We start from the raw sequence: 12,866 nt of genomic DNA on the forward strand, positions 1-12,866 counted from the left end.
GGACTGGTTAATACCCTTTTCTGTTCCCTCGGACAGCTCTCTGTTCCCCCAGAGGTCAGCAGTGTCTAGACAATTAGCTATTGTTCCACAGTGCAAATTTTCAAGTTAATCAATTTTACAGTTTTAAAGGCTGGTGTGACCAGGCCTGATGAGGTTGTGCAGCACTATGAGAATGTCTCCTTTGCAGAAGAAGGTCATTTCAGACACTTCAACAAACAAGTAATGCTGTCAGGGTTTTTTTTATTGGTCCACTCGATGTCATCGACGTACCTGTGACCCATAGCCACCCGAACACATACACCTGGAAAATCCAACGTGGTTATGCAATATTTTCTGAGATTAAACTTGCCTGAATGCACCGTTAAATAGTTTATGGGCTGATTAGGACACTCAGTTGTTGTCTTTCAATTGTTGGTAACAGAAGTCCACATTTGGACTATAGTTGTTCATCTTTTAAAAAAACAAACTTTATTCTTCCTTTCATCTTACCTCTTCCTCCTAACACCTATTTGTCCTCCTCTTCTTCTTGGACGGACAGATTGGTACCTGGTACTCCAACAACACATTGGCCATGAACTCTACTTCCCTGGACCTCAACGCGTCAGAGACGCTGGCTAACAAGACGCTAATCGTCACCACAATACTGGTAAAAAAATAAAAATGAGTCAAGTGGATAATGTAGCGCAAAATACGACTCGTTTGAATCAGCTGCTTGATGATGTCATATCTCGTCTGACAGGAAAACCCATACGTGATGCGTAAGTCCAACTACCAGAACTTCCAGGGTAACGACCAGTACGAGGGTTTCTGTGTGGACATGCTGCGGGAGCTGGCCGACATCTTGAAGTTCTCCTTCAAGATCAAGCTGGTGGACGACGCGCTGTACGGGGCCCCAGAGCCCAACGGCAGCTGGACCGGCATGGTGGGAGAGCTGATCAACAGGGTGAGTAGCGGCGGGAAAAAACAGACGCAGAAATTCCTTGAATCCACCAACTGACAGACACCTTATATTTTAAAATTGAATGCAAACATCGTAACATTATAATTGTTCACTGTACTAAATGAACTGAAATCGCTGGCTGCTGCCTGAAGGGACGGACCTCTAAATATGGATATACGATTTGGGACAGGGTCAGCAGTAAAATTGATTTTCCATTAAACTTCTTGTTTGTTAAAGACATCACCTTGTGTTCTGGTGCTTGATAGATTAATTAATTTCAAACTTTCAAACTTTCCAAAAGGGTGCTGACTCTCCAAAGTGTCCCCATTTCCCAGGCTTGACTCCCTTTTTAAAAAAATGTAGTGACTTGTCATGAATGTCCTCACTTTCAGAAAATGTCCTCTCTTGCCAAAATAGTGTCTGACTTTCTTAAAACCCTCTCACAATTTGTCCTCACTTTTGACTTTTGTAGGTTTAAAACTCAAATTGGTCCTCACAAAAACGCGTTGCAAGGGCAGCTGCATACACACACTTCTCCTTATCGTCTTTACTTTCTCTCACAGCTTTGTTGCGGGCAATTCTCTGCACAGCTTTAATTGGACTCAACTTGACTTAAAATGAGCCACTTTCCCTGAGAAAACAACTAACGGGGGAAATTGGGCTTCAGCGGAGCCACTTAATACCTCCTCAGCATCTCTGTGTCTCTGCTGCTCAGGGCCGAGCAGCTTTCTAACGCTCCACCACTTTTATAATTGGCTGACTCTTGTGTTGCAGTTAACTGTCAGCGGCTCGGAGCCTGCTTCTCGCACCCCTCACCCCGCCCACAGCCACCTGTTGCCATAAGAACTGACGCAGAACCGGTGTTAAAGCAAACACAATCACCGGAGGGTGTTCGTGTGTGTGTGTGTTCGCTTTGGCCAGACCCAATATGCAGCTTCAGTATCCTAAATCTTTTCTGTGTGGTCACACTTGAACTTGATGATTGACTGAAATTCAGTTAATCTGTTGAAGTCTTCTGTGTCTTCTGACAGACACTAAGATATCTGAAGTTTAAACCAGGCAGTCTTCTAGTGTCTAAATAATATTCCTATAATGTTGTGACTAATTCGTCCCCCTTACCTCATCTTACCTGATCTCCTCTCTTCTGACATCAGGTTAAATAAGGAATTTTTAATGTCCATAGTTAGTTATAAAACACAGAGCAGGTGCGCTATTTAGTTGAAAAAATCCAATGCCCTAATTGCAGTTTAAACCGGGTGTGTTGTATGTTTTGGCAGGATATTAAGTTCATAATAATAATATTAGGGTACAACATGCCTCTTTCTTGTTTACACCTCGTCGTTCATTTGCACAAAGTCACGAACACGAACTGGACCAGAAGAATCATTTCTTCCATTGCTGCGGATATGGCTACGTGCATAGCCTACAGCGTAGGTACGCACGTAGACCCTACGCAGGAGTATAAACGGGCCTTTACGCTGTCGTTCTGTGGGAAACACTGCGGTAAATCAGACAGCTCGGTAGAAAAACATTCTTGTCTCAAATGTTTGTTCAACAGGTCTGCTAGTGTGACCGTATCACATTTCAGTTTGGCTAAGTAACGTTTCTTTTCTTCGACTGGCAGCTAAAGTTAATTACTTGTTATGGATCGCTTGCGGAAGTCTGCTGGAAGTTTGGGCCAGAGTAATGCACATGCGCAGTACTGTTTGTTTATGTTGTTACCGTTGAAAGCGTCTATAAAACTGTCTAAAACTATAATATAGTTAACGCTAATTCTAATGGTACCTTTGGTTTTTGCAAAAAGGGGCCACTTGAAATTGTAGTTGATACCAATGGTGGGTTTTTTTTGAAACACCCAAAAATATATTTTAAATGAATAAGCAAAATAGCAAAACTCTAAAAAAAAAACACATTGTGCACTAGACTTGTGATCTCCAAAATTATAAATGTATTGTAGTCAGTGCAGATCCTCACAAATACATGTGTGTAAATCTAGTCCACATAATATAAAAACTGCACTGCTGTTTGTCACACTGGCTCCTGTCTAATACTGCGAATAACACACACACACACACACACACACACACACACACACACACTAGGTGTTCGCTACACATAATGGCAATGATAATGGTGATGGTGGCTGATGATTGTGTGTGTGTTTCTGTGTGTTTTTTAGTGTGTGTGTCAGAAAGAGGAAATTGGGAACACAAGCAGGCCATTAAGAGGCTAATCAACTGTCTTTTTTCTTACTAATTATACAGAGCTGTTTCAATTACACTGCGGGATTCCTCAGCATGAGCACACACACACACACACACACACACACACACACACAGGCCAGCAGGTATTCCCACACTTTTATATGTAACCAGGGACTCTTTATGTGTTTTATGCAAATATGTTAAAAATTACAAATGCTCTTCATCTCTCTCTTTCTCTCTCTCTCTGTTGCTTCTTTACCTCGATCTACCCTCTCGCTCCCACACAAACACACTCTCTCTCTCTCGCTTTCCATTTAGCGTTAACCTTGTCTCGCCCCTCACTGTTTTTTCTCATCTGAAATTTCAGAGGTGGAAGCTCATAAAACAACCACACACTTTCAAACACATTCAAACACACAGACAGAGAGAGAGAGAGAGAGAGAGAGCGAGAGAGAGAGACTTTTGATGAGGCCCAAGAGTCTGATGAAAGTGGATGAAATTCGTTTAACAAGTGTCTACTCGTTAATCAATTAAGTGTTAATTAAGGAGCAGAGAGGTGTCTGGAGTCCAGATAAACGCTCCACTACGGATCCACTCTGAACTTAATGAGATTATCTTTCTACTTTAATTTCACTCTGCCATGTTTACCCAGCAAGGTTAAATCCACATTCAAGTGTGAAACTGGAAAAACACGTTGCTGGAAAAACAAATGCACTTTGATGTTTTCTCAGTTTAAATTGGCAGAAACGTGGCAGAACGTAGAGATTTTCTGTAGGCATTCAGCGGCGGAGCGACACCAGCCACGCTAGCAGGGGAAATTGAGATACCATTATGATTTCCATTAAACTTTTCATTAAAAACACAACAAAGTAAAGTCCCAGTGTTGTGAGAATTGGATAATAATGAGAAATCTTCTGAAGAAAGAAGCTCTGCAACATGAACAAAATTTATCACCGGTACAAAATCTGAATGTTTATCTTAGTTGTTGTCATTTAGTGGGCTAAGAAATGACAACTATTGTGATACATGGTCACTTCTGATAGTCATGGATGTTTTCATTCATCCATCCATCGTCAACCGCTTATCCTGCGTACAGGGTCGCGGGGGGGCTGGAGCCAATCCCAGCTGACATCGGGCGAATGGCGGGGTACACCCTGAACAGGTCGCCAGTCCATCGCAGGGACACACATAGACGAACAACCACTCACGCTCACACCTGAGGACAATTTAGAGACACTAAGTAACTCCACTTTAATCTCGAGAAGCTGCAGTCTCTGTTCATTATTCACTGTAACATACATTCACATTTACAGGTAATTCTCTCTGCTCCGCCCGCCTGCCGTTCACCTGTCTTCTGCAGAGTTTTTCGTGCATGGTTAATTCCAAGTAACTGTTTAAAAACGATTCTTTGTGTGGTTCATAAATTGTGGTAAATGATCCGAACTCTCTTCCACTTCTGCCACACACACACACACACACACACACTACGCCCACACATGCGCAGTAATTATCCTGGTTTCATAATGTCTCTGCAAAGCTTCAGCTGTGAGATCCGGGTCCGCCCATCGAATGGGATCAGCCCTAGCACGACAGACGTGATATATAGAATATGGCTTCCGGCCTTCTACTTTATCCCAGTGATACCTCGTGAAATCCCCATCATGTAATATTACACCTAATGTTGTTGTCAAAGTATGCAATAATGAACTAGATTGGCATATTGTAACATAAAACTACTCTTGGTGAATATAAATGACTGCTGTCAGCTCCATTTCCAAATTGATTTTATAGTATCTTAATGAAACACAAAATAATGAGGACATTTGTAGACTGCAATAACAAACTTTAACAGTCTACTTTGAACTCATTTTCTCATGCAGACATTTTATCACCACATTCATTGTTTCCTGCTCTTGCATTGGAGATGTTATTGCATAAATACGTCAAAAATAATGCTTCAGTGCCTACAGATCTGCAGAGTACAAGTTCTAAAAAAAACACTGATTCAATAAAATCCTGAATGCTTGAGCAGCACCCAGGGATCAAGGTCCTCATACACCTGTATAAGAAATAGTGGATGTGTAAATCCTATCCTAACCTGCAATCTGTCCAAGTCCTGATCATTTGAGGGAAACGATTATAAAAAGTCCCTCTCATTACCAGTAGCATTTTCAAGTGTGCCCTAGCTTGAAATGGGACCAGTATGAGCTCCATGATTTACCCACTGAGCCCCAACAGGAACAAAAGCTCCTATCTGGCAGGTTTAATGCCATGCTGTCCGCTGAATAACAACTCATTGTTAACTTGTAATGCATTCAGTAACAACTGCGCCCTCAACAATGACTTCTGTACAATAAAAATCAATATTTCATTAAAAGCCTCAGAATCTCTGCAAAGAAGGTTCAAGCATTTGGAACAAAGGTGCTGCCTTTAATTGCGGTTCCTGTGGCTGAAAAATCAGGAGTTCAACTTTGTAATAAGAGTTGGCTGTTTAATCGGAGATGAGGCCGTCTCCTGATCAGTTCAGCGTGCCAGAGGATCAGTCAGAGCAGACAGTAATCATCATCTGCACATATGCTGCTGCAGAGACTATTAACCTTGAAAACGCATGGAAAAAAATAGTAAGTGTTCCATTTTGTGATGGTCCAGAAGGAGGCGCGGCTTTGAGATTGTGGAGCGCAGGGAAACACTGCAGGAGACCAACGCACGCCGGCCAAATAAAGGAGAGGATTACTCAGATGTTTATAAAGAAATCACACAGACCGCGAGCCTGGTTCCGAATCACACACCTCTGATTTGTGCAGTGATTCAAATTCATCCGGTGTTTGTGCTCGTTCTGTTTCCTCTGTTGGAAAAACAACTGACCAATCAGAGATTTGTCGGTGGGATCCATCTACAATGTTATCTTCCTGAGCCAGAGACAAAAATAAATTGACAGAATTGACAGAATAATTGCCACACGCCTGGATGAGATGTAGCTGAACAGGTTGTCGGGCTGAAAGACAGAGACCTCAGCAGAACCATGAAAAAGTAAGAATTATTAGGAAATTATGTTGATTTTTAAATAACCTCAAATCAAGGTTGCGGCCAGATTTTCTTTAAATGAAAGTCTAATCAGGTATCCATTCTTAATGCTCAGTAGCTTTAGTTCAAAGTCTGGGTGAATACTTCTTTCTGATTGGCCAGAGAGTGTGTGTGTGTTGAACCATGTAGTGAATGTAGTCTAAGCCACAGATATAAATGGAAATACTTGCTTTTAATGTGATTTTAATGAGTGCTTTCAAAAATAGACATGTTAACAGATTATACTACCAAAATACTGAGTGAACAGAAGATAAATCTAGATCAAATCAATATTTAGTCGAGGGGCGTTTCCAGATGTGCTGTCCAAGCTCTTTTGAAGGAGCACAAAGAAACTGGCAACGCTGAGGACAGAAGACGCAGCGGTCGGCCAAGGACACTTACTGCAGCAGAAGAAAGACACATCACGCTTACTTCCCTTCACAATCAGAAGATGTCCAGCAAAGCCATCAGCTCAGAACTGCAAAAACACTGGGACCCTGGTCTACTGTCCAGAGAAGTCTGGTCAGAAGTGGCCTTCATGGAAGACTTGGGGCCAAAAAGCATCAGACATGGAATCAAGGCCAAACTACTCAACTGTGGATGAAAACAGAGGAGCAGGGTGGCAGAAAAATGGCAGCAGGTGCTCTGGACTGACCAAATGTGAAATATCTGGCTGCAGCAGAAGGCAGTTTGTTCGCCGAAGGGCTGGAGAGCGGTACAAGAATGAGTGTCTGCAGGCAGCAGTGAAGCATGGTGGGGGGCTGCATTTCTGCAAACGGAGGTGGAGGTTTGGTCAGAATTAATGGTCTCCTCAATGCTGAGAATTCCAGGCAGATATTTATTCATCATGCAGTACCATCAGGGAGGCATCTGTTTGGCCCCAAATTTATTCAGTTCAGTTCTTTATTGTCATTCAAAGATGTAAAACATGAAGGAATGAAATTTGTTTGCCGGGTCCAGCGGCGTACAGAAGAAATAACAAATTAAGATAGGTCCTATATAAAAACACTTAGATAATCTTAAGCATAACAAACCATAGTTAAAACCATGTGGCATCATTAAAGTGCAGGAGCAGCAATGTGAGAGCAGCGGGCTGGAGGAGCTCTAAGCCTGGGAGTTCATAAGCCTCACAGCCTCTGGGGAAAAAGGTGCACGTTAGCCTCGGTGTTCTTGATTTTAGGCTGCCTTCTGCCAGAGGGGAGGGCGGTAAACAGTTTGTGCGCCGGGTGGGTGGAGTCCTTCATGATACCTGATGCCCTGCTTCTGCACCTGCTGACGTAGATGTCCTCTAGGGAAGGGAGGCTGTTATTTGTTGTTATTTACTCGTTGCAGCGCCTTCCTGTCAGCCGCAGAGCAGATTCCATACCAGACAGTGATGGAGGATGTCGGTGTTGTCTCCACGACACACCGGTAAAAACAGGTCGGGAAAGCAGGGTTGAGGCCGGCCCGCTTCAGCCTCCTCAAAAAGTACAGGCGTCGGTGGGCCTTCTTAATAATGCTGGCTGTGTTGGTGGCCCATGTGAGGTCACTGGAGATGTACAGGCCCAGATATTTAAAGGTGGAAATCATCTCCATAGTTACTCCATCAATGAAGAGGGGAGGAGGTGGGGTATGACCTCTCCTCCTAAAGTCCACAACCATCGCCTTAGTCTTTCCCACACTGATGCAGAGATTGTTTGCTCTGCACCAGACCACGAGTTCATCCACCTCCTGCCTGTACGCTGACTCGTCATTGGTAGATATCAGTCCAACCACAGCCGTGTCATCTGCAAACTTCACCATGTGGTTGCTCAGGTATTTTGCAGAGCAGTCATATGTGAGGAGAGTGAACAGAAGACGGCTCAAGACACATCCTCATGGGGAGCCGGTGTTTCAATGTATTGTCTGTTAAGAGATGGGCAAAGAAAGGATTGATTGATTTTACCATATGTATTGGCTGCTATTGGCAACCAATGGCTGTATACACATTGAAGAAAATTAGCTAATTAACATACGTAAATGTCTAAAACATTTACACGTGTCGAATGACAAGACAAAAACAATTACAATCAAATGAAAGTGCTTCTTTTAGCAAGATAAAATTACACCACAGTAAATCACTGAAGAGATTTGCACAAAATCCCCACAGGACAGCGAAATGTAGACATTCAGTTTTTCTACCACACTTGCATTCCACTGATAGATTCTGATAACATGTTGTATTAACACATTTAGCCGCTTCTATAATTAGTATAGTATAGGCTAAGGAAGGAGGCCCACCGGCCCGGAGGTTGGCCAGCCATTGGGAATAGTCCCAATGCTCCAGATGGCCAGACCGCCACTGGACGCTGAGCTGGGAGGAAATGTTGGGATTTGTTGCAGGGAAAAAACATAAAGTTCCTTCGGGCATTGTGTTTCTCCCAAAATGTTTTCTGTTAATGCAAAATAGTTGAACATGAATGTAATTCACTGGAGGTTGTTCAGCTCATTACAGAATAAATTAGGAGCCATTAGGCAGTTAGGAACAGAATAAGAGATGAAATCCCTCTCCCTCTCTGGTCTCTGTGCAGTTTCAGTTACATTTTTATTCACTTTATTTACTTTGTTTGTTTGTGAATATAAAAACATATTTGGTCTTTTATCAGCTTAGACTGAATATTAGACTCCTCATTTTAAATAGACGTCCTTCTTGTTCCTTCAGTTACTGTGTCTGCTTTTGTTTTCTCAACCTGTACATACGTATAGACGACTAACTCCACCTGACCCCTCCTTTCTTCTTCTGTCCTTTCTTTGTTTTGTTTCTCTTTCCTCTCTGACCTCCTCCAGGATTTCTCTCTTCTCCTGTTTTCTCGAGGTTGATTCTTTTTTTTTTTTTTACCACCTCTCCCTCGTTTCCGGCTCGTCTTGTTTTTCTCACGCTCCGCCAGTCAACCTGAAAGTCTCTCTCTTCCATGATCTAATTCCCTCTCTTGTTTGCTCTTGTTTACTCCTTTTCCTCTGTCTTCTCTGCTTCTTCTTCCTCCTCATCCTCTCTAACTACCTCCTCCTTCCTTCATCACAGCACTTCCCTTCCTCGTCCTCTTTCGGCTGTCAATTCAACCCGGTTTCATTTAAAGTCCAACAGAAATTAATTAGCCTTTTCTTGTGTCTGCTACAGCTACATATCTAGCTATATAGCTCTATAAACCACCAAGAAATCTGTATTTTATATTCTTTGGTTTCATGATAGCATCCCTCGATTTGTATTAATTTGCTGGAATACCGTTCGATCTGTTGATGTAAATAGAGAGAGTGAAGCTAACTGCAGCTGCGGCATTTATTTGAACTGACACAAATAATGATGATGTGACAGAAATTTGTCTGTATAAACTGCCGTTCTGCTCTGTTCAACATCATCTCACTACACTTCATTGAGTCTAGCACACTTACAGGCATTAAGGACAATTAATTACATGTTGAAAAGGCTTTTGTTGAAACAAATCAGAATCAGGTTTATTGCCAGATACATTTTCACATATACGAGGAATTTGCCTTGGTATGATTTGGTGCTTACAGCACACATAACATAAATATAGTAATATAAATATATGAAAAGTAAGGAGATCAAAAGTTTACAAAAAATATAAAAAGATACAATAATACTATAACACAATGCTGACAAGTATGTGCAAAAGTAGGCAAATACTAACATTAGTAATGGTTATTTAGTAAATTCCTAGTGATTAGCGTTCCTTAAGAGTTTAAAATAAAAGATGTTTTCAGATCTCTCAGCTCTGTAAAAGTAACATCGGTGGCTGAAATGTAAATGTCGTGGAAATTGTATATTGCTGGTTAGGGATTAAGCAAATAATTAACAACCAACAGTTGTCTGTGAAGAATTTATTAATAAAAAGAGAACGACAGAGAAGTACTATAACAGAAAATCAGCTGCCGTCTAGGGCAGATTCAGGCCTCGAGCAAAGGGATGCATAATCATTTACACTGTCCCGGTTTCTGTGTTTCTGTTGGGAACAGTAAGTAAGGAAAACACCAAAACAATCTCACAGCTCTGACCTAAACCCCAGTTAAATGTGGACAGACCAACATAAGGAGTATAGGAGAAGGAAAAGTTAAGGATAGAAACAATCAGGGCTTGACATTAACACCCGCCAAATACAGGGCAGCCACAGTCCCTACGTCAGCCTCCCGCCTGTTTTTAACCTGATGGTATGGTCATCACACGCGACTGGTCACATGCACACACACATCAACACAGCGTTCAGTCAGTGCGAGAGTGTGCAAGGCCGAGCAGTGTGGAGAAGAAATGCACAGGAGAAGAAGAGAAAGAGAAAAGGCAGGAGGAAAGTGCCCTTAAATGCTGTAAAATTACAGAGATCTTTATGATTAGAGAGATGCTGTCACATATCGTCATTCCAGAGTTGATTCTATGTTTTAATAAAAGTTGGCATGCCATGTATGTAAGCAGAAGATGCGTTTGTATGGGAATAATCGGGAAAATAAACCTGTATACTGGTTTTGTACAGAGTTTCATGGTGATAAACATAGATCCAGTCAGATGCAATGCAGATGCAAAACAAACAACCCAAAAGTGCACAAAAATGATGTATGCCTACATAAAATTTAATCCTATTGCCTTAATTGTTGCTCTTTGTTGGTTTCTTTCTTTTTAGCCTAAGTGCTGTTATAAATAAAAAGGATTTAAACTGTGTTTCTGTTTAGTTTTCTTTTCAATTAATATTTGACATCCATGCAGCACTTTTATTATATACAATAAGAAGCTGCTCTTAATGTGTTTATCTTATTAGACTACATGTTTTCACAAAAAAGGAGCTTTACACACAATCTTTAATTTCCCATCAACAAAAATGTGCCTACTAAAAATACTGTGTGGCTAGTAACTTTGGAAAAGTTGGCTAGTGAGCAAAAAAGTAAATGTCAAGCCCTGGAAACAATATATATCATAAGACATAACAATAATAGTCAAAGATTAAATGTAAGAGGAAGAATTTTCTGCCATAACAGTAAAAACCTTTGCTGTTGCTAAAATGACCTCCTGTCTCTTCCCGATCTGTCTCTCTGTAGAAAGCGGACCTGGCAGTGGCCGGCTTCACGATCACCTCAGAGAGAGAGAAGGTGATCGATTTCTCCAAACCCTTCATGACTCTTGGGATCAGCATCCTCTACAGGGTTCATCTGGTAAATTCTGCACCCTTCATTGTTTTTAATTTATGACCTTGTAACAGATTTTACACATCAAGCTGCTAGTCACGGCTGCTATTAGCTGTGAAAACAGCTGAATAATGAAGCCTAGTGCATTGGTGAAAATAGCTCTACTGTATTTTATGTTGTTGAAGACATAAATCTTTAAAAATGCTCATTTAATCAAACAGCTGCTCACTGTAGTTTTTATCAAACAAACAGGAGGATATAGTGCATTTGTTGGGGACTATTTTCAGCGAATCCTCTAGTGCAGTAGTCGGCAATAGGCAGCAATAATATCTGGCGGCCAGATTGCTTTGATAGCAGAAAAATAAAAAATAAATAAAAATGAATAAATTGATAGCAGCTGATGCTGAAAAAGACAGAAACAGTTACTCACATAATCACTTCCTCTTAAGTGATTGTGCCTCCAAAATAAAAGCGCGAGAACGTTTTTTGAAGCAATGCTTCATGTTGAGTTCATTGAGAGCTTTTACTTTGAAAAGTTCTGAAGGACATTCGAAAGAGTCTCTGGCTTACTTGACGCACCTCTGAAAAAGTCATCCGTAAACGTGTCCATAGGTTTAGGAATGCAGATCAAACGACAGGACGCATATGCACTGCGGCACATGCTTTATTGTGAGCATGTGAAAAACTGTAATTTGTTTAACAAGGGAGAAATAAAACAGTCCGCAAGATTTTGGGATCGATCTTACAACTCCTCCAACGGGAGTCCAGCACTCTACTCAGCTAAACGTGCACATGAGTTTCCAAGAGTTTGAAATAATTTGACTGAAATAATGTTCTGGCCCACCGCGTAACGGCTTGAAGAGAATTTGGCCCGATGTCAGACTTATTTGCTGACCCCTGCTCTAGTGAGTATTTTGGTGGAGCTCTATGGCTCAGAGGAAGAAGAAACATCAGGCTGTGATATACAATACTTATTTTGCTGGATTTTGGCTCTGATTCGCCCTCCAACCATCGCGTAGGCATTCCTGAACCGAGGCTGGTCTGGACCGATTATTGGCCCAAATGATCCTGTACTGTGAGGTGTACCGATTTCAAATCGGGGTCCAAAACCAATTACGATTCCAAATCAGGGTCCCTCTGATCAGAAACCCAAAACAGCCAATGAGATGTGAGTTTACAGGGAAGCGTCACAAGCATTTGTATTTGCTTGTGGTATAAAATGTCATTACCACGCTGATTCAGACTCAGCCTCGAGTTCTACAGCTGCAGTTTTATATTCTTTTTATTTTGTTTTCCTTTACAAAACATAGCACACACAAGTGCAACCAACTGACGACAACATGCCAAAGTTGCGATTTTACGACCAATAACTGAAAGGACATAAAGACGTGTGTTGGATCAGAATCGCTTACCACCTTTAAACCGTAATAACCTGCTGCAAAATCTACTTTTTCTGTTGAGGACTCTCTCTCTCTCTCTCTCTCTCTCTCTCTCTCTCTCTCTCTCTCTCT

General features: G+C 41.5%; 1 protein-coding gene across 1 annotated transcript in view; it reads left to right on the forward strand.

The window, feature by feature from the left end:
* Positions 1–12,866, forward strand: part of LOC123976939 (glutamate receptor ionotropic, kainate 5-like) — a 203,242-nt gene that overhangs the window by 150,067 nt on the left and 40,309 nt on the right. The window contains exons 11-13 of the mRNA XM_046059354.1: positions 539–646; positions 740–943; positions 11,269–11,382. Coding sequence (XP_045915310.1) covers positions 539–646; positions 740–943; positions 11,269–11,382 — 426 coding nt within the window. The remainder of the gene's footprint in view (positions 1–538; positions 647–739; positions 944–11,268; positions 11,383–12,866) is intronic.

Source organism: Micropterus dolomieu, linkage group LG09 (genome assembly GCF_021292245.1).
Source record: "Micropterus dolomieu isolate WLL.071019.BEF.003 ecotype Adirondacks linkage group LG09, ASM2129224v1, whole genome shotgun sequence".
NCBI classification, from domain to species: Eukaryota; Metazoa; Chordata; class Actinopteri; order Centrarchiformes; family Centrarchidae; genus Micropterus; species Micropterus dolomieu.